At 50.1% G+C, this 21,547-nt stretch overlaps 5 protein-coding genes across 7 annotated transcripts; 2 read left to right on the top strand and 3 right to left on the bottom strand.

Annotated features, from left to right (window-relative positions):
* Positions 1 to 1,509: 1,509 nt before the first annotated feature.
* On the top strand, positions 1,510 to 2,550 carry AAFC00_004789 (uncharacterized protein; the record flags this gene model as incomplete). The annotated part of the gene is made up of 1 exon (XM_069344480.1): positions 1,510 to 2,550. One exon carries the CDS (start codon positions 1,510 to 1,512, stop codon positions 2,548 to 2,550), a length of 1,041 nt encoding a protein of 346 aa, XP_069196907.1.
* Positions 2,551 to 4,692: 2,142 nt separating this feature from the next.
* On the bottom strand, positions 4,693 to 5,396 carry AAFC00_004788 (uncharacterized protein; the record flags this gene model as incomplete). The annotated part of the gene is made up of 2 exons (XM_069344479.1): positions 4,693 to 5,274; positions 5,331 to 5,396. The coding sequence occupies 2 exons, from the start codon at positions 5,394 to 5,396 to the stop codon at positions 4,693 to 4,695; spliced, it is 648 nt and encodes a 215-aa protein (XP_069196906.1).
* Positions 5,397 to 7,183: 1,787 nt separating this feature from the next.
* Positions 7,184 to 11,401, top strand: AAFC00_004787 (uncharacterized protein; the record flags this gene model as incomplete). 3 transcript variants are annotated; one of them, XM_069344476.1, is made up of 4 exons in its annotated part: positions 7,184 to 8,912; positions 8,994 to 9,307; positions 9,386 to 10,099; positions 10,583 to 11,401. In XM_069344476.1, 4 exons carry the CDS (start codon positions 7,184 to 7,186, stop codon positions 11,399 to 11,401), a joined length of 3,576 nt encoding a protein of 1,191 aa, XP_069196903.1. The 3 variants fall into 3 exon arrangements, with proteins under 3 accessions (XP_069196903.1, XP_069196904.1, XP_069196905.1); XM_069344477.1 differs by lacking the exon at positions 10,583 to 11,401 and having other exon boundaries at positions 9,386 to 10,144; XM_069344478.1 differs by lacking the exon at positions 10,583 to 11,401 and having other exon boundaries at positions 7,184 to 9,307; positions 9,386 to 10,144.
* A 5,861-nt stretch (positions 11,402 to 17,262) lies between these two features.
* Positions 17,263 to 17,859, bottom strand: AAFC00_004786 (uncharacterized protein; the record flags this gene model as incomplete). Its single annotated transcript, XM_069344473.1, has 1 exon — positions 17,263 to 17,859. The coding sequence occupies one exon, from the start codon at positions 17,857 to 17,859 to the stop codon at positions 17,263 to 17,265; it is 597 nt and encodes a 198-aa protein (XP_069196902.1).
* A 2,857-nt stretch (positions 17,860 to 20,716) lies between these two features.
* On the bottom strand, positions 20,717 to 21,331 carry AAFC00_004785 (uncharacterized protein; the record flags this gene model as incomplete). Its single annotated transcript, XM_069348196.1, has 3 exons — positions 20,717 to 20,771; positions 20,824 to 21,001; positions 21,301 to 21,331. The coding sequence occupies 3 exons, from the start codon at positions 21,329 to 21,331 to the stop codon at positions 20,717 to 20,719; spliced, it is 264 nt and encodes an 87-aa protein (XP_069196901.1).
* Between the last annotated feature and the right edge of the window lie 216 nt (positions 21,332 to 21,547).

Genomic DNA, 21,547 nt, shown 5'->3' with positions numbered 1-21,547 from the left:
TAGGTTGTAGTTGATGTTCATCGAAAAGCATATGTTCTCCTATAAGCGCGGGGTACGATTGACATGCATGACTTGTATCCCTGACTCTACCAGCATTCTGGTTAACCAGTGGTACGCGGTCCGGAATGTAGGCGCCTCCACAGGAGCCCAAAACTCAGGCATCTAGCTCGAGTCCTTGGCGACGCTGTGTCTCCGGACCAAAACCGCTCATGGTACAGTCTACTGTACGAGCCAGAGCAGCTCATGATACTATACTACATTTATCGGATTTTTAATGGCCAAAATGCATCAGTTGGGCTGTCATTGCGAGCAGCTGAATATTTACACTATCCTTACACTATACTTATGCAAGAAAGAGACGAAAGACCGCCCGCTTTTGAGCGTGCAAAACGTCTCTTTAATGAGCAGTACGAGTACTTCGCCTCTTCTGGGGGCCTGACCGTTGCATAACGTTTAGCAGCCAGCTGTAAAGCAGTGCGCTATCCCTTTCGTAGGGGGCGACGTTTCCAAGTTTCGACTGAAAGCAGCGAGCGGACGACTGATTTTACCTTTGACAGTTTCAACGTATACTCCTGGCTGTGAGAGTCGTGTGAAGTCTGGCCTTGAAGTGGAAAGGCAATGGAGCGTAGCAAGCTGTTGCGGTTGTCGCCGATCGTGGTGCAGCCGCCGCCCTCGTCTCCTACGCGACAAGCCCATACTATTGGATCACCATCATCATGCCTTTGACGCTCTAAAGGGCGATCATGTATAGCGACATGATGCAGTTCAGCGATATGAAACGCAAGATGATCTAGAAGCAATGTCTCGAAATAAAGAGTGGGCAGTGTCTTGCAGCGCCTGTGTGACCACGCGCTCGAAAGTCTTGCACCTTATCCTTTCGCGCCATTATAGCCTATCGGTGAACATTCTCACACCAGCCGTGAGATCCAGAAACGGTGACCTTCAGGGTCAACCTCCCTTCGTACGTTGCTGTGCCTTGCCTTTGAAATCCTGCCAGGGGGAGATAAGTATCACCTGCCTCGCTGCTGGTCACGATAACTTTCATTTCATTTATCTCAATACATTCAACGGCCAACCAGCCCACCACCACATTCTCTTCCACATCCCTTCGTCAGGAACGTTTGCCCAACGCCTCTAACTTCTTGTGGCCACCCTCCTTCATCGAACCAGCAACGACACGGGTCACTAGCAGTCACAGTACTGGTTCCGTTTGATTAAACGGGCCTGCTACATTTTACCTTGTCCGCCGGTCGGCATATCTCTACAACTATCGTTTACGTCTTCCCCATTCATATAGAGACAAATATCCCCTTCCCAAGTTCTACAATACGCATCTCAATCAATCTGCTTCTGGATCGGTCCCTTGTCTACTCGAACTCACTCTTCGCAAGATATACCACTGGAGCCTGGCCAATCATTTTAATCTATTGAGCTCTGCAATCTACACATCACAACTTATCTACTTGTCAACAAAGCTAGTCTGATATACCACATCACATACAACCCACTATGGTTTACTCAATGGCAACGCCGGAGCAGAACGCCGAGGCTCTTAATCATTTCATCTATCAGCCGGTCTCACAGGATATGGTGCAATACCTAGCAGTGAGAGCATCAGAGGTCATCCGATGCGAAGGAACCCCAGTAACAGAGAAGCAAATGCTCATGACTCCACCGGCCACTCCTACAGAGCACTCATCAAAGTCAACCAATGAGGCTCCCTTGCCTTCCGTCGAGAGATTCATTCAATCATTGGTCGAGAGGTCGTCTGTACAAGTCCCCACCCTCATGACCTCCCTTGTCTACCTCGAGCGTCTTCAACAGCGTCTTCCCAATCAGGCAAAGGGCATGAAATGCACTACGCACCGTATCTTTCTCGCTGCCCTGATTCTCGCAGCCAAGAACCTCAACGACTCATCGCCGAAGAACAAACACTGGGCTCGCTACACTGCCGTGAAGGGTTACGAAGGGTTCGGCTTCAGCTTGGTCGAAGTGAACCTCATGGAGAAGCAGCTGATCGGTCTCCTGGGCTGGGATCTCAACGTCCGCGAGGAAGACCTCTACCGTACTCTCGAGCCTTTCCTTGCTCCCATCAGATTATGGCAGACCCGTCAAGCCGAGAAGGCCAAGCTCGCCCAGCTTCGCGAGGAGCGTCTCCTCCAGCAACGCCAACAAGAGTACGCCGAGCAAATGCGCAAGAGATCGAGAGTCGACCTCCGCAGGGCCGTCTGCGATACTCCTCAGAGCTACATGTCTGCCGCATCTCGCACACCATCTTTGTCACCGCCCACCAGCCGCAGTCGATCTGTCGCGTCCAGTGTCTCAGCCGGAACATCCCCCAGCTCGATTGCATCGTCGGTTGATGCTACTTACGAGGACTGCCCTGTGCGTGTCCAGCGCTACGATGACCACCACGTGCCCTCGATTGTCGGCATTCAGCAAACCAAGGGCCACGATCTCTCTCTCGACCTGTATGAACAGCAGCCAGCCAAGAAGCTGAAGACCAGTAACATCTTTGCCCGCTTCCTTAATACCGGTGTTGCCCACTAAAGTGGCAACCCACCAGCAACTCTTTACAACACGCTACCCAGGAAGGTGGATTAGATAATATTGCCGGAATTCACTACCCTTGGCACGCTTTGCAGGAACGAGGCTTGCCATCATTCATTCAATTTTTCACTTCACAACAACAACACCCACCATTGTCACATTGGTGGATTTTATTTTTAACCTTATTATCACATAGCCACGGCGTTTCTGGGATCAGATTTGTTTATTTTGTCACATTATATAACCATTATTCACACAAGCATTCCAAAGCTGGCTACTAGCGAGCCGCTTCTGAGAATGGCTTGACGGAGAGGGAAGATCTGGCTCTAGCCTCTAGAAGAAGGAGAGCAGATATGGGGAGGAGAAGAAGAAGAAGAAGAAGAAGAAGAAGAAGAAGAAGAAGAAGAAGATTGGCTTGGTTAGATAGACCCTAGTTTAGTTTAGAACACAGATCCTCCTAAAAGAGAGTGACACTGTCCGAAATATCAAATCAAATATCAGAAAGCAAAAAAAAAGGTCCGCCACAGAAGCCTGCAGTATCACAAATCACCAACGAAAGACAACAACTCTCCTGCTGTGGTTTCACGTAAATCTCCACTGACTTTCCAGCCAACCCTTGCTTTGCGTCAAGAACCTTACGACACTTTGTCCTCATTCCAGCTGAAAGCCGCAGAATGACGGCATCAGCAATTTCTCCGAGATTACCATCATGACGATCTGGCCTCTCGAGAAACGTGGGAAAAGAAATGAGTGAGACCTTCCCAGTGACACAAGGATTTGACCGGTTGCGGTGGGGAACCACGCCTAGGCCAGGCCTTCAAAGAGCCCGAGGATGGAAGAAAAAGGAAAAGGAAAAACACTACCTTTGCCTATTACACATGCTTTGCTGCGCTGTCTTGTCTAGGTAACGGACGTTTGGAAGAAAAGGCGAGCGAGGACCCAGTGAAGCCCTGCCCGCCGTGGCCGCCCGTATCTCTGGGAAAATAACAAGGGCCAGAAAAGTCCACAACGGTCGACTATTGAAGGAGAAGGGAGGGGGGCACAACGGCTTTTCCCCCTTCGTTCTAGGTGGGAATTGCGATCAGCTACAATTACTTGTACTTGTCCATTACCTCAAGGTTCTGATTCTGCTATTGCACAAAAAAGGTTCTCGATAAGCTCGCGAAACAAGAACAATGATCGACTCAGATCGTTGCCGGTGAGCCAAAATGCAACCGAGACCTTGTTTCGCCTCACTGCTTAATGCACAATGAGGCGAGATAGAATGGAAAAACGTGCTGTGACTGACCGTTCATGCCGTGGCGCTGGCTTGGTCCTTATAAGTCGTCATGATCCTTACAGAGGCGTACATGTGGGCTGGATTGGCACTGCTACTCTCACTATGCTCTCTCACATTCCAGGGGTATAGGAAATCTGGGGGTACTGTGCTGTGTATGCTGGGACGAGTGAGGTAGGTGGCATTCTATTGATTCACTCTTGCTTCTTCCTTGAGCTCCACACTACACAATAACTGTAGCATTGCCCTGGAAGGCTGCGAATAATGTGGCTACATTCGTGTGAGACAAAACGTGACGTAGAAAACGTGATGTAGAAATGGTGTTTTGCTACAAGTCTTGTTCAGGGCAGGAGAACTGAGACTCGCTATTAAAGCAGAAAGAGGCATTCGTTCAGTGACTTGGCCAGTCCAGTCCAGGTGCTAGTGTTGTACACTCAAACGACCCAGAGAGTACCATTCGGGGTCTTCGAATGTCCTCAAGTTTTGAAGCCAATTCCGGGCGTTCGGAAAATGGTTGCTTCAAGGGTTAGTGTAGTAGCTTCAGAGCATACGTTGACATTGTCCTTCAGCTGTCCACATGAGCATGCTTTTCATCAGGCTTTACCAACATCACGTATTTCAAGACGGCCTTGAGGCCACGATGCAAATCTGCAGTGCTGCACGGCATGTGATGAGGATCGCTACACGAATTCGAGAGGTGGCAAGCAAGTCGCATGGTCCAATACAAAAGTCGGCATTAGTGAGAACCGTGCGTGAGTAGTAAAGGTAACCAGGTCGGTTTGCCGGGCAGCGCAGTCGCCAGGGTATAAAGCAAAATAGTCATGAGATCGTGAGAAAAGCATATGCCGGTCGATGGCAATGGACCCTTAGCCAGCAGCCTCCTTGACCTTGTTCTGCACAGGCGGATCGTCGATGAATTGAGGTGGAGCACTTTGATCCATAAGAAAGCCGGGCATAGATTCGCCAGTCTCACCAAGTCCCTCGCCCAGATCTACCTCTTCGCCCAAGGCTTCAAGCTCAGCGTCGAGTTCTGCCTCATCGACATCATCAGGAATGTCGTAACTCCTGCTGATGCTCTCCTGAATCTCATTGCCAATGTCCATCAGATCGGCCATCTCATCCTGCAGCTTGTCTATCTGGTCAATGTTGACCTTACCATACTGCTTCTTCAACTCCTTTGTAGTCGTCTTCATAGCATCGACAGTGGTCATAGTGTTGCGCAAGTTATCTTGCATCATGCCAGCCTGTTCCATGTTCCACGACTGGCTCATGAGTTGATCTTTCTGACTCTCATACATGCGTCGTCGCTCAAGACACGCTTTGGCACGGGATCTGATGGCGTTCTTGCCTGGCCCATCTCGCATGCGCGATAGCTTTTGCTGGTAGGTGCCTAGTTCTCCATTGATTTTCGCAATCTGAACATCAATATTGTCGAGACGTGTTTGTACCTGACAGACGGTCAGCAGTGGAGTCACAAGCATTGTGCGCATGACTGAGAACTCACATTGCCAATGGCATCGTTCAGGCTGGGCTTCGGGGCGTTGCTCTTGCCGCCAAAGAGACGATTCATGGTGACTTGCTTCTGCTGATGTGTAGAATCTTCTGTATGGTCAATATTCGTGAAGCAACAGTAATGATGTTGTAATTGCTGTGTCAAAGGCGGTGTTTGGAGGAAGGACCGTGCCGGTCGAGAACGGGCTTATGGTGTTTATTGTACTCGTTCAGAAGGAAGGTATAGCGTATCTGGCTGCCTTGCCTTGCACAGAAGGTACGTGCGGTGCGCGCGTGGTCAGTCAGATCGCAGAAGCTTATATGCTGCAAGGTACAGTATGGGACGGCACAATCGAGTGATGCTTCTACATACAATAAAAGAACACACTGTAAAGAGGATATTATATCTATCGTTTGTGAGTACCTGTTTGATTACCTCACAGTACCGATCATTAAAATGATAGGGCTAGATCAGCGAGCCGAGGCCAGGACAACCTCAAAGGGTGGATCCCGCCGCATTGCAGATACTGTAATATAGTGAATTAAGTACCTTACCTCACTGTGTTACTGGGCTCTCTCGAGAGTCCATGCCCTGCTCCTGACTCGGGTCTTGTCTACTATTGCTCGAGGGATACATTGTCCAGCTCCGGGCTGCGCAATAAATGTAAGGTCCCCTGAAAAGTACTTAGGGCACGAATGATTCTCTCGAATCATGTCTCGGAAGCGTCCGTATCGAGAAATGGGGACCGCCTGTGTGGTACCTCAACTGTCTTGTATCACAGAGGGCAACAACTGAGAAGGCAACCACTCTTCCGAACTCGAGTGCCTGCCCCGTAAAATATTGCAGTAAAACAGGTAAGATACTGGAAGATACTGGACTATCATGGTAAGGTAGCCAGGCATCTCTCCGCCCAAACCTAAGTCAGTTGTAAGCCCTGCTTTTCTCGCCTCACATCGTGTGCTTGCAACTGCGCGGCCACAGTAGATATACACAATAAAGACAAGCAAACACTGCCAGCAGGCAGCACTGCACAGCAGTCCAGTCGAGCACATGTGCACAGACCCATTTGTTCGTGAAAACAGTATTCGACATTCGTGATTCGTGATTGATACACCCGCTGATCTCGTCCGTGACACCAATTCATTAAATACCTGACTTTGCGTGCCCTTTCGCTGCCTGATAGCTCGGTAGTGCGTCGCCTCAATATACACATTTCCCCCACACTGAAGCGTCACAGCAGCAGTCGTCGACTCTAGATCTTTACCTCAGCCATCGCGTTGCGACCAGCTGTGCGCTTGTCATCTTGGCCATCCGACCTGCCTGTGTCCACTAATTCCATCCTCCGGTCATCCTCCTCATCACTCCTGCTGCGAAGGCTTAATTCGGCCAAAAAGGGCAGACGGACCATTTGTCCCACTGGTAGGACATCAGCCGCTTTGTCGTTACAACCGTATATACATCAACTTCGGCCTTACGTTCCATCCATCTCGCATACGACCATTAATGAAATGTAAGCTATATACTACTGCTGTTACTGCCGTTGCCACTGCTGCTGCCGTCGCCACCACTGCTGCTGCCCCGTTTGTTCCATCGCCACCCCTGGCGCATCGCCATACTTTGCTCTCTCGCTCACAGCACCTGCGACGCTATCGTGTCAATCCCCCTGGCTGGCCTTTACTGACCAACCCCTTAGGATTTGAGCAGAATCAGCGTTGCGCTCCTTCCCTTTCAGTCTCACTGATCCCCGATATTTCCATCTTTGGCATGACAATAACTTCTCCATTCGCCCACAAAACTCACCCATATTGCATCCACAGACGGCACTTTCTTGATCAGGAGTCTGGAATCACATAGAATCCGCAATCATGTTTTGGCGTTTTGGCGGCTATGCCAACATATCTTCCATTGATAATATACTCGACAAGCCCGATGTCACCCTCGAAGAACTGCTAGACGAGAGCGATCTCATCCAGGAGTTGAAGCAGCAGAACTCCAAATTAGTCGAGTTCCTGAGAGAAGAACCAGTGCTGCACAACCTGCTGCGATATGTTGTCGCCGACAAGCCTCTGGAGGGCTCCGTGACTTCCAATTCGCTTGATGACTCAGAGGAGAAGAGCACAGGCATCAGATTCTTCGGCAGGAACAAGTCACGATCACGGTCCAAGTCCGTCAATAAGTCATCCCTGACGGACGACGAAGAAGAAGACAGAAACGAAGCTCAGCGCAAGAAGTATGCCTATGTCGCATGCGAGGTCCTTTCTTCAGAGGTCTGGTCCATCACTGAAGCCATTGTTGAAGATCAAGATCACCTCCGAGAGTTCTGGGATTACATGAAACGTCCCGCTCCACTTGACGCGCTCCAAGCCGGCTACTTTACGAAGGTCAACGAGGCCCTGTTTGACAAGAAGACCGAGGAAATGATGGTCTTTTTCAAGTCTCTCCACAACATTATCCCGAACATGTTGCAACACGTAGAGTGTCCAATGATCATGGATCTTCTTCTCAAGATTGTCACTCTCGAGAAGTGCGAAGGCGGACAGGGCATCGTCGACTGGCTGCAGGCTCAAGACTTGATCCCACATCTACTCGCTTATCTGGGCCCCGAGCATACACTTGCCACCCAGACCGCTGCTGGCGACTTTTTGAAAGCCATCATTACCATCTCAGCCAACGCGACGACTCAAGACCAAACCGTCATCGGCCCCAACGAACTCACCAGGCAGCTAGTATCCGAGCCTTGTATCGGAATCCTGATCCGAGACATGCTCAAGGGTGGAAACCCCCTTACGGTCGGCGTCGGCATCGTTATTGAAGTGATTCGCAAGAACAACTCGGACTACGATATAGATAACCAAGTCGGCCAGGAGCCAAAGACTTCCGATCCTATTTACCTTGGAACTCTATTGCGCGAATTTGCCCGCCATGTTCCAGACTTCATGCGACTGGTCCGCAGTCCCTCATCCAAAAAGCCAGATCTCAAGGCGGCCTTCGGCGAGAGCATCGAGCCACTCGGTTTCGACCGTTTCAAGACCTGTGAGCTGATGGCAGAACTGCTGCATTGCAGCAACATGGGTCTCTTGAACGAGCGTGGCGCAGATGCCGACATCAGACAACGTGATATGCAGAGAGAGAAACTGAAGGCGGCGGGAAGACTTGGTTCCCAACAAACGCCCGATATAGAGCAGGAGCCTTTTGCTAGCAGCGTTGACAGTCACGGATTCCACCACGCTGAGCGACCGCATGACGATCTGAGTGGTTCTCCCGAAGAGATTAAGAGACTAGAGGTGCAGAACGCTTCTGACGAAGACGGCTTCGAAAAGGTCGCAGTACCGGATGCCGAGGCACTCCCCGATGAGCCTACCTTTGACGACTTGAGCGAAAAGTTCGAAGAGGCAAGCATACCTCCTCTTGCAAAATCTGATGATCCGTCTAGCACACCCAACAGCTCCTCAGAGTCAGGGACTGCGCGACCGCAGACTCCTGAGCATCAGTCCCAACCAGATGAAGAGCAAAGCAGTCCTGCAACACCAACTGCACTTCAGCAGCAAGTCAGCGAGTTGAATCTCGATGAATCAGAAGAGCCTTCTGTAGAGGGTAAGCGTCGCGTTTCGTTGTTGACCCAGCAGCTCCAACAGCAGATTCAAGAATCAGAGTCTGAGCTCAGTGAGCCTTCAGGTCAATCGAAAGTCGCCAGGACCCCGGGCGAAGATGTCGACATGTTGTCTCACCCGGAGGACAAACCTGCACCCCTGTTCGCCAGCAAGGGTAGTCCCACCAAGCAAAAGGAAACAGAACCGACCTCTTCGGCAACGGAGGAAGAAGCGGATTCTCCAAGTCAAAGTACTGCCACGCTGCAGCCTAGCAATCAGCAGCACACGAGTGCCTCAGACGATAATCATCTGTGGGAGGCCGACACGGATGGTACACCTGTGGTCGGAGACTTGCTCAAGATAAAGTTCGTTGAGCACCAAGTTGTGCCTACTATCCTTGTAAGTTGTCCTTCCATGTTGGAAAATTATTCTCGATCGAATCCTAAATATGGCTTTTATCTTACCGGTGATTCGTAGGACTTCTTCTTCCGCTTCCCATGGAACAACTTTCTGCACAACGTTGTGTACGACGTCGTGCAGCAAGTCTTTAATGGCAGTTTTGAGCGTGGCCACAACAGGACACTCGCAATAGACCTTTTCTGCCAATCCAGCAGCACTGAGCTGAGGTCCCAAGCTGACATCACACAAAGAATTCTAGACGGACAGGCTGCATCAGACAAGTCCCAACAGGAGAAGGGCATGCGCCTTGGATACATGGGCCACCTCACTCTTATCGCAGAAGAGGTATTGAAGCTTCATGACCGTCAACCTCCAGAGTTGTTAGGAGAGCAGATCATGGAGCGAATAAACCGCGAAGACTGGGTGCAGTATCTTGATGGAATCCTCACCGAAACCAGGGACAGAGACAACGCAGTGCTAGGAGGGGTGAAACCCGAAAATGCCATGAGTGCCCGCCAGATGGGCATGGGTGGCGGGCTGATGAATCAGAGCGGTTTTTCCAACTCCAGCGCCTTATCAGATGCTGGCCTCGGTGGCGTGCCAGCTGACAGCATGGCACTTCAAGAGTCGGGTGATGGAAGCGGCGGCTACAGTGTGACTGGCGGCAACGCCGGATTGCTCAGCGGCTTTGGTAACGGCGACGATGAAGAAGACATGGACGACGGCGACAATGGCGAAGTGGACGCGTCTTCGAACGAGCGATTGGAAAAGACGGTCAGCGACGATGAGCAGGTCGGTGAACTCTCGTTTGACGATGTCGACATCAACTTCCGATAAGTCATGCATATGTGCCGGTGTCCTTCCCAGCCTCTCCTCGAATCGGTTTTGCTTTTCAATACACCAAACTTCCATCCATGTCGTTTCCACTGTACACAACTATGCCATTACCTAGCAAGAGATGGAAAGGCGCCGGGCACAAACACGTGGACCGGAGACGAGAGGAATAGAAGACTCGCTATCTTTACATGCATCGACTGGCGCCAGTCCTCTGAATGTGTATAATATCGGATGCGCAAGCCCACTAGTGTACAGGACTGTTTTTCCCCATCGACTGCATGTCATTTGTCTTTTCTGTCATTGCCTGCCCATTCGCTACAATACACCCAGTGCACGATGTTGCTTCCAATCCACATGACTATCCCCTACTCGCACAAGAGGCACAGGTACGCATGCTTATCGTGCAAGATCACCAGTACTAATCTAACATTCTTGCAGGCCTCGATCATATCGACCTCTCCTTCTGCAGTAGCTCCAGCTCCTCTGAGCATAGCTCCCTCGCGTGCTCGAACGAGACTTGCCATGCGGCTCGCCGCTCGCCGGAAGGAGATAGAAGACTCGGATCAACCGAGTGAGTCGCTGTCGGATGTCGACCCGGATGCCGAAGATCATATGGCGATGGAAACGGCTTCCGAGCTCCCAATGGAGCCCCTAGGGAATGCTCCTCTTGACTTCGATATTGAGCCGGGTAGCACCAACGATCGATCGCGAAGAGGCAGCAGCGGTCTACAGGTCAGTGGAATTAGGCTAGGCGGGCCTGGTGGCGGAAGAATGTCAGAACGCCTGGACGACGTCGTCAGTGCGTTTGAGGATGCATTGTCGTCTTCGTCTGAATCGACATCATCCCGCTCTCCACAGTCCTCGGACGACGAAGACGAGCACAAGGACGACGACTCTCCTTCGAGCAAACGGAGGATTAGGAGGAGTACCGAGGGACAGGAGACTCAAGACGGTGAAATGAATGATGGCAGTGGAAAGGCTGCCGGTAGCGGACACTTGCATAGACGGCCCAGTACAACCGAGGCCAAACATCGCATTCCGTTGGACGAAGACGACGAGGACTCGAATTTGAGTTTGTCGCTCGAGTCGATATCTCTTGACTCAAGCTCGACCGGAGTTGACCCTCCATCCACTTCTGCCTATAATCCATGGCAAGGACTGTCAGAGGCACACGACGACGACGATGATGATGATGATGACAGCAGTGACGAGGGAGATGTTGTTGAGATCAAGCCTCGACGATCCCACTTCTCCTGAGCCAAGCACGACGACCAGGCTGATGATCGAGACGAATGAATGCCCCTTCATCCCGCAACTACGACCACACATGACCATGATGAGGAATTCAGTATACAGGGAAATGGACAACGATACGCGGGATGGAACTTTCAGGACGCGTGTATATGCATTACCAAAGGAGGCGATACGAACGAGGGCGAGCTGAAACCGAGGGCTATTCGGCTTTAGAAAGTGAAGCGTGTATTTTCTGATCATTCTCTGGCCAATTTCGGCCCGAACTCGCATATTTATGCTATCTTCTGGCGGCGTTGATCACTGTACTTCTGTTTTTGTTGTTGTGTTTTTCGAAGGAACGAGTATGTTGATACAGCTCGCTTCTGTCGCGCTGCTTTTTAAGTCTATATGAATGGACAGCTACGACAAGACAGGGTATGATAGATAGGGAATCGCGAACATGATCGTTATTTGTACCTATTTGTCTCAGGTGTCGTTCATGACTGTGTTTTAATTAAGGAGACACCTTTCAGAAGGTTCAGTCTATGCTATAAATGCTATTCCGGTTCACTTACTTCCCCAGCACAAGAATTATATAATCTTCTCCCGATATGATGAGGAACTAAACAAATCGACGCCATACAGGAGCGAGAAGAAATTACTTGCTTCCCTGCGTATCCTTTGCCCTTCCGTTCCTTTGCCACCATCCTCTGTGTGCAACCTTGTCTTGTCTGTGCACCACTTGTGCGTTATCCTATCAGTTGATAGCCTCTAGAACTATCATTAGTAATAACGTAGACCTGCGAGGCTAGCCAGGGACATAGTCGGTATAATGAGCTATAGGACCCGTGACGTGGTTCAGTCATTAATATATTGTGTAAGAGGAGTGAGTGAAGTTGTTCGAGTGTGGAAGTAGCTTACATGGCTATCACTTCCTATAGATATTGAGGAGAGAGAGTAGTAGCATAGGTGCATGGCAATGCGATGGAATGCATCCTTTTTCCTTCCTCCTTTGCCGGATCTGCCGTGTCACGATACAACCTACCCGATATCGCTCTGAGAAAATGAGTCGTCCTATTACTTACTGTATTTCCATACGAGCCTCTAGTTGGCTCATCATGCTATAGGTAGATTCAAACATAATAAGAATCTGCACATCGTCCGACTACTACATGTCTATGCGATGGAGCAAGAGACTTCAGTTCAAAAACAAAATGACGGACAAGGCCTCGTCTCGCACCTTATCATCGTCTTCTCTACGTATGCATTTTTTTCGTGTCTCGGCGAAGCAACAGCAGTCGGATGGTCTTACTTCAGCACTACACCAACGAGCCTTCTCCTACTCTGCCCACTCTCGCACGCGTTCGGTATCAACGTGGCTGCTCAGTCGCAACTTTTGCGACGCATCTACAGCCCAGAGCACCAGCATCAAAGCCATCCTACTCGTTGGGTTGAGGTACTCCGTACGACACGGTTCTGGTACTGGTACGGCAGGCAGGGACAGTATAGATGGCAAGGTAGACACCCGAACCCGGATGCAACCAGCTTCCGCTCCTGGAGGACGAAAGAATAGGAATGGAACGTCCAGTGAGCGAAACAAGGCAAGGAAATCATAGAACGGACAAGGTAAGGTAAGCTACCTCCTAGCGCTCTACAAGGCCTGTTTGACCGAGAAAAAGAGAAATTCTACCGTACTCTCAGAACGGATTGGTCGTGTTATGAAAATTAGGTACCTTGCTGTTGGTACTGTAAGCACAAGATAAGGTGATGTTTCTCGTATCTGATGTTTGGATCGTGTCGGTCTATTCTTAGATTTCCTTGGTGCTTCAGGCCCGCCACAAAAAACACTGGAAGAAGGGAAAAGAAGTTCAGGGGAAGGTTTTAGGCGTCTGTTTCATCGCAAGGTTTCTTGTTCAACGATTTGCTTAGGATTAAAACAGTAGACTTTCTTCGTGTCTGGTCAAATTTGAGGTCGTTTCTTGCGCAAAGCTGGAGTGCAGAGCAGGGTGGGTTAGGAGAAAAGACTAAACCTACGGCACCACTTTCTTTGTTTCGGGGTCTTGTGTATCGTATCGCCTAAGCAAGAACACGTTTCAAAGTGAAAGATCGGAATGGATCCGAACCTTGTTGAGCTCTGCCTACTCGGGTCTATACTCAGGTTCAGGTGGGCTTGAATGACATGAGGGTAGATATGGTTGTAATGGGATACTCTACCGAGTACTATGGTATGTATGAACTTACAGCCGTGAGCTGGACGACACCATCCTCGTCTTAGGTATGTGTGCATAGTGATGATCAAGAAGAATTGAATATCACCGCCGTTGTACTGGATGCACCACCAAGTGCAGTACAACTATTTCGTTTTCCATCGCCTGGTCATTAATTCACGGTACAATACATTTTTAATGCATCACCTTGCCAGTAGTGCAGGTCGTGCTCTTGTGACTACTAACAAACGTGTCTCTCGAGCATTGCTTTGTCCTCAGTAGGTGCCCGACCTCTTTCCTCCTCATCAACATCTCCTTTTCCTCATTTTCTTCACCGAACCTCAACGTTCAGATCTCTCAAATACCCAAACGCAAAATAAGACACACGAGGCCCGCACAGGAAGCAGCAAGTTGCGGATCCACCGAAACTGTTTGACCTGCCTCTCGGGGGCTTCTGGATCAGCAGCACGCACCCCTTTTAGGGGGGATAGACCCTCTACGGGGACCGAACCCATCGGAAGGGGGTAAAGTAGAACTAGACCAGACTAGCATATGGCTTTATCTCAGGTCGTGTCTTCGAGACACAGAGCAAGACGGGCTTCGAGAAGGTCACAGAGCAAGACGGGCTTCGAGAAGGTCACAGAAACAAAGCAGCAGCGAAAACCAAACGCGAGGAGCAGCAGTTGCAAATCCCGCGCGAGGTGTTTGACCTCAGGATGGCTTTTCGTGGGTTTAGTGCTTCTGCCTTGTACATCTATCATTACCTTTGGCTTTCGGGGGGAAGTGCCTGTGTGGACTACTAGACTAGCTGATGGTCTTCGCCTCATCTTCTTTGCGTTTCTGATTCGGAAAGACAGGAGATGATGCCTCTATGTGCCCGTGGCATTTCTCTTTCTTTGACTGCGTTTGATCACTGTGCTTCTGCGTGCCTTTTCTGTTTCTGTGGATTTCCGAGTCTTGTCTCGGGTGTATTGTCCCCCCGGACCGAAGAGAAACGAAAAGAGTGGAGAAAGAGAAGGCGTCGTTTATCGTTCTCGAAGGTGTTTTATGTGTCGAGTGTCGTCGTGTCTGTGTGGCATTAGGTTGATTAATTGTAGCTCTTGGCTTTTTGTGTTGCACATTTGTATGTTTGTTATTACCTTGATATCATGGTAATCTTACTCGATCTTTGACTACACAATGCCTAATGTATTGAAGTAACATGTAAAGAATTGAGCAGGACTCCTGCGGCTTGCACAGATCATCATAACAATTACAAAACCCAAGAACTGGCAACTACACCTGTAGTATCAGCCCCTGTAAGCCTCCAAAGAACGGGAATAAGTCCGTAAACCACACAATAACCCACACTTGGCCCACGACTCGACCTACCTACCCTGCGGTAAGATGGCAGTGCAGTCACATACAAGCGACCGAACCACAAGGTTCATCACCTCGCAACTAGTTCCACCACAGCCAGCCCATCCATTTATTCGTCTATCAAAGCAAGTGACAACTACTACACATACGCATAACACACAGAGCAAGTGATGACGACTGACTCGGGGTCCCACAAGTTTTTGGGCTGCTGTAGATTAGGTATACAGCACAGCACACGCGCCGCACACTGTATAGCTTGGCCTTGGGTGCACGTACTGAACTTGCGCTCGCGCTCGCACTCACCACTGGCTCTGGCTCTGGATATGGCGATGCTCTGTGGCTCTGCTATCATTGCGCGCATGCTAGACGACGTCAAAAAAGTGGAATCGGTGCTCTGTTTACTCTGTTGCTCCCACTCGTACTACAACATACTTGTACAGCGCACTAGGTGTACTGCTACAGCTACGGTACATCAAGCTACTGTAGCAAGCAGGCAACAGACAGCCGTTCAACAGTGATACAAGATCTAAGCACCAACTAAGCACAAGAGACGGCAGTAATCGTCTCTCCATTTCTTTCCCGTAAGACGAAGAGATTGCCTAAAAAGAGGGGAAAAAGGTATCACTCTCTCAGCAGATCAAAGAAACCCAACCGCAGATCTCTGTTCCCGCCTTCTCTCTCTTTTTGTGATTCAATCAAGACAAGGCAGGGCAGTTCTGTTGTCCGGGTTGTTCAGAAACGGAACCTCCTTTCATAAGTCCAGATAGCTGGAGAAACGGACCTTAGGCATAAGACACAACAAGGACACGACACGACCAAGTAAACAGCATACACACCGTATGAATGATTCAATAGTAGTTCGGACACCATCATCGACGACGACTGAGCTTCGTCCCTGTGCTTCTGTCGCTCAGACCCGCTTTGACTCCGTACTGTACTCGTACCGTACCTTAAGCGAACGTGGAAAAAAGTGGTCGATCTCGGTAATATGCACATATGTGCTGTAGCATCTGTGAAAGTGGGTCCGGTCGCGATAGCGTTATTACAATACAGCAGAGTAGATAAGCAGAAGAGGCGCAGAGATGATCGCGACGACACCACAGCACTAAGCAGCACTTGCGATCAGAAGGCAATCGGTAGACAAAGAACAAACAGGGCAAATTGAACCAGAGAAAACTCGTGCGGCGATGCGACCGGCAAATTTGGCCTTGACTTGTCGTTGTCAGTGCATGCTTTTCTTATCTGTCGGATTTTCTAGAGAGATGATGGGTTTCTAAAGATATCTTTCTTTCAACCGTTGGCTTGGTGCTGGTGCTATCAACCTCGTATACGGTGATAGGCTGGCTGGTTGGTTGGCTGGTTGGTTTGATTGGCGCATTTACTGGATTCCCAGTAATTGGGCAATCACTTAGTCAATCAATTGAATCGGCAGATTTCTCTTGTGAGCGAGAAAGGGAAACCGGCCGACCGACTAGGTAACCATTAATTGATCGAAAAAGAATGACGTGAAGAGTAAAATAAAACGAGTGATGCAATCACGGCTACTCTACCTTAGTGTTATCAGATCAGAATTGAAACGAATGACTCGTGTGCAGCGGAGGTAAGACCGACGAGTCAATCGCGCTGGTCGCCACCCATGGAGACGGAGAAATTGATGGACGAATGACGAAGTTGTGACCACTGGACAGAAATGAGGTGCGGTTCAGGCAGATTGCCAGCAATGCAATGCATATATTGAATATTCTTAACCGAGAAGATAAAATGCAGACTTCCCCTGCTCTAGCCCGGGTGGACCGGTCGGTTCATTTTGGTATTGTCTGTCCAACGATGCATGTGATCTGCCCTTGCATCTATGGTCTGGTTGTCCTTGTCGACCATGTCGCTATTTCCAGCCACCCTAATGCGAAATTTCTACATGACAAAATGTGAAAATGTGACTTGGGTAAACACAGATGCAAAATAAAAAAAAGTGAAATCAAAGAAAATATAGCCATGAGCGACGACTTTCCTCAAGGAAGGAGAATCGACCCTTGGTCATTGACCTCGTGGGATCGAGATCGGGTATATGTAAGAACGATAAAGCGAGTGTCGAGATGTAAACGACTCCAGAACATATTTGTTTTGGAATTTGCCGAACAAGGCAGATAGGTCCGAGATATGATGGATGTCGATCAATCATTGCAAGTTTTTGTCCGTTTGTGGCAACAATGCCATGGTAGTAGCCGCCGTCCATCCTGTAAGACCGTGATGCAATAAGAAACGCCGTCGCTGTGCAAGGTAACAATAATTTTGTGGGTTCATGAGAATGACAACGGCATATCAATTGCCGAGGATGGGAGGGTCTTGGGGGGCCTTTGCCGACTCAGCGCTCCGGAGAGCCTCTTGCTGAATGAGCTTCTCGACGAGATCGTTCTGCTGGCCGGCGGCTTTGGCTCCTGCCAATAAATAACCATCGTGGCCCTCTAGTTCCAAGGGTGTCACGGGACCGGGACTGCCAAGTGGCTCAAGACGGGGGCTCAGTGGCTTCTCGCGAGTGGGTATGAGGCCTGCATGGGCAGCCAGGGTCTCTCTTTGGAACATGTATAACTGCTTCTGGGCTTGACTGTATAGACGTTGCTGCTGCATGGGAGAGGTGGGAGCCTGAGGGCTGTTGGGTCCTGATGCGGGTGTGTTGGCGGCAGACGAATGTTGAGATGGATAGTTTGCAGGGTGGAAGCGAGGCAGAGAAGGTAGTTTCATGTTCAATGATGAGCCGGGTCGATGTCGACGAGACGAGGCAGTGGCGGCTGATCGAGGGTGTAGTCCACAGGCCCGAGGAGAGGAAGGCTGCATCGAGTCATACCTCGAGGCAGCATCGAAGCGTGGTGAAAGAGGAGATTGCGGTCTGATGGCAGGAGACAGACGTGGCGAATGCATGTTGCTGGCTTTGCTTGTACTGTTGTGACTAACAAAGGGAGAGTGTGGACGACGGATGAATGGTGGCGAGGGAGTGGAAGATGCGGCAGAGGTGGGAGTACTTGTAATCGCAGCAGCGACGGGAGAGGTAAACACCTCCGACGACACCAGGATATTGCTCGTACTCGTACGTTTGGTAGATAGGGAGGAGTGAAACATTCGATCCACTTTTCAAGGGAAATAACTTCTTTCAGATCTCGGAGCACTTGAGAATGACGGAAAATGTGGGGGACGCTTAAGTCACGCCGTCGAGTGGGTCTTTTGGGTCGTGGGTAGCGGAGGCCGTTGGAACCTTTATGCAACTATGCAATCGTCCGCTCGTACCACATAGACAAGTACGTTTTTTTTTAATTCGATCACTTGTTCTCTGACATGGCGAATACAGCCAAGAAAGGTCCAAGAGCGACGAAGGGAGAGACTAATAATGCAACTAATTAAGCTGGGGTGATCCCAAGTCGAGCACTCGATAGACTCACCTCTGCCCTCTTGTTTTCCTAACCACATCGTCAAATCCTTAGCTTTTTGCATGAACACTATCGCAGTACTGTACCTTCGAACACGCCTACCCCCGTCCTTCTACGAAAGAGCTGAGCCACGGGAGAGGCTTACGGTTCAAAGAAGTTAGACACGGGATCGAGCTAGTTCGAACCGCAGCGCGTGGGCGACGAGGGTCTGTTGCGCAAAGTACTCTACCCGTTGTTTTCGCAGCTATGGTACTTGTGCAGTACGCCGGGATGTACTGCCTCATCGACCCCTCAGGCTAACCCGCAAGGTACTGCGTGTCCCTGGACCCAAAGGATTGCATGGGTTCATGACGGTCTGTTATGGGCCAGGATCTTGACTATACCTATTCTTATGCTTTTACACGAGGCACGTGGGATTATGTACGAGTTACTGCTTGGCTCGACTGCTTGTTGTCACTTCTCCTGCGTTCCCCCTCGGACTCCAAGCTCTCAGCCTATGCCGGATCCGAGTTGTCGCTGGAAGTGAGTGTCTCCCGATTATGTATTAAACCAAATGGCGACAGCGACGTGTGATGCATAAGGTATGTCGCAATCGTGGAGCTAGTCGATTGCAGTGACGTCTTGTACAAGGATGACACTTTCGAGCACGGCTATCCTTGCTCGAGCGGCAAGTCTTCTTCGCGACTGATTGCCGATCGAATGCAAAAATGATGGACAGAGAAAGTAAAGCAGGGGTGGCTCAACTCACGCAGGTCAAGACGTTGATAGGAAGAGACAGAGACAAGAGAAGAAGACGGCTACCGGCAAAACCGTTTGGCTCCCTTGCATATCGTCATTATCTTTTGTCCTCATACAGCGAGTGCGTTGCCAATCCCCAGCCCGCGAGCGCTTCTTAGTTCGCAGTGTTCAAAGTTAGCGTTCCGTCCTTCTCAGCCTCATTGTTGCCAGCGGTCCAATTGGACGATTAGACACAGACTCGTTATGGGTTGGCCGATTGCTCGACTCACGTGATCTGCCGTCATCCTGTCACTCAATATTGCAATGACCAATCGAAAAGTCAAGAGGCGATATATGGGGTACTTTACCATTATTGTATTCGATCGTCATGACAAGGGAGTGCGTTATATGCTTTACGATATCATTGGCTCGAACGTATATCGATTCCTGGTGCCCAAGGTAAGGTAAGAGTAACTTCGCTTCTATTGCCTCGCGAGGTGCTGTCCTTCGTGGAGCAATTTCATGCTCCTCACTACTGCTGGCATTGTACGGAGATGCTATTGGCTGATCACCTAGGCTATGTGTCCAGTAGACAATTTATGCTTTTGAATACAGCAGATGTGTTCTGGTCGTGGCAGTCGATAGTCGGTACCGAGTTCTGCATCACAGACAGGAAGGACTCTCGGACGGGATTATGTCCGAAGCTGAGCTCGATGGCAGAAAAGTTGACAATCGCTAGATCATGGGTGTGCGCTTACGATTCATGTACGGCGTTCTATTGTTACTGCTATATGCACAGATAAATGCAGGTCATGCGAACCAGCCAAGACCGTTTCCAGTATCACTGCTGAGAAAGATCTACCTCGATCGGCGATTCAAATATGCGGTTGACAAGCAGTAAGAAGCACAAGTGGTGTCAGATGCGGAAACAGAGAACAAGCACACCCGGGGCCAAAGACCGAGGAGACCATGCGTAGAGGGACTTGGCAGTAGATGAAATGATGCACCAATCAGCTCACATATACAATCTCACATGGTTTTTATGCATGTGTAGGCACATGTCTTTCACTTTCACTCGGCCATCACGATTGCCGTACATATACCGGAACATGGAAGTCGTAACGGAACGGCTGTCAACAAGGTGTGGCCCACGAGCATGTATTCGGGACAAAGGGGCACGAAGAGGCGGGATCGGACGATACATCCATTTCTAGCATGCAAGTGATCATGCAACGATCAGAGACTGGGACCCGTGAGTGGTTGGAAGTCGTGTAGGATGACTTGTCTCCTGTGCTCGCAATTCGGTTGCAAATAGTGTGGGGATGCAGTCCACGGCTACAAACGGAAAAAAGAGGACGATTTAATGATTCAGTGTTTCAAAGTGACGACCCTCCACGTCCAAGGCAGATGACGGGACGCTCGGACGCGAGACTCTGCTGGATGCTGTGAGATGTGTTTTTCCTTCGCTTGTGAATGTGTCCTTCCGATGTTGAATTTGAGCATGATCTGGTGGACGGCAGGAGTGTCATGTGGGTGTTGTTACATTGAAGCTATGGGAAATTGCTGCTGTACAATGCATGCTTGGTAGAAGGAACGGCCATGTCCGGTGTGGCAGAGAGCGATCTGAACACAACCATTTATTCCTCATCGGCGTAGAGAGCGCGGCCCTCCTTGGAGTTGAGGTACTCGTTTCTGCGCATTCGGTCAGCGACTGGCTTTTTGTCAAGGATGTGGCAAGACGCACCTCTCGGTAGCCCAGTTCATGATCTCGTATCCGAGGAGGATGGGGATACCCCAGTATAGGATTTGACCCTTGGTTCTTCGGAAAACGTTGAAGACGGCGGCATGTGCGTTACCAGCAAGAGGGCGCTGGCGGTTTGGGGAGACAGCGTAGGTGATGAGACCTTTCTGAGTAGGAGAGCCTGAGGAGAAGAGGAAGAGGTTAGATCGAGGATTGGCGGTCGAAGAGGAGGAAAGCAGGTGTGGCGAGTTGTAGAGGCGAGGAAGGTGTCAAGATGCGCAATTCATCTCATCGCAGGAGACGTCGGAAAGGAGTGGACTTTACCAAGGTTACCCCACCAGCCCATGTATCTATCAGAAACGGTCAGCAATTGAGTCTCTGGGAGTGCAGGCATGCATATCGCAGTCGCAGCTCGGTCGGTGGTTGGCGCGAGCATTCAATTGAACTGCTCGACACAAGTCGGCAGCCGGGAGGACTCACTGGCCAGGCTTTTTTCTCCGCCGCCACCCATTATGACAGACTCTTGGTTACTTGGAGAAAGGGAGGGAGATGTAGTCGAAGAGAGGATGTGCGGGTGGTGATGGGCGAATCGCAATTGAATTGTCGGACGTGTTTTGTTGCAATCGCTGCGGCTTCACTTTCGAGATTGAAGTCGTAGTCGTCGGGGCTTCGGTCAGCAGCAGCCGGGTGTGTGATTGGTCGACCGGATTTGGCTGGGAGCACGGGA

Source organism: Neodothiora populina, assembly GCF_041146345.1.
Source record: "Neodothiora populina strain CPC 39397 chromosome Unknown canker_contig_3, whole genome shotgun sequence".
In the NCBI taxonomy this organism is placed as follows: Eukaryota; Fungi; Ascomycota; class Dothideomycetes; order Dothideales; family Dothioraceae; genus Neodothiora; species Neodothiora populina.
This window is presented reverse-complemented; position numbering and strand designations above follow the sequence as displayed.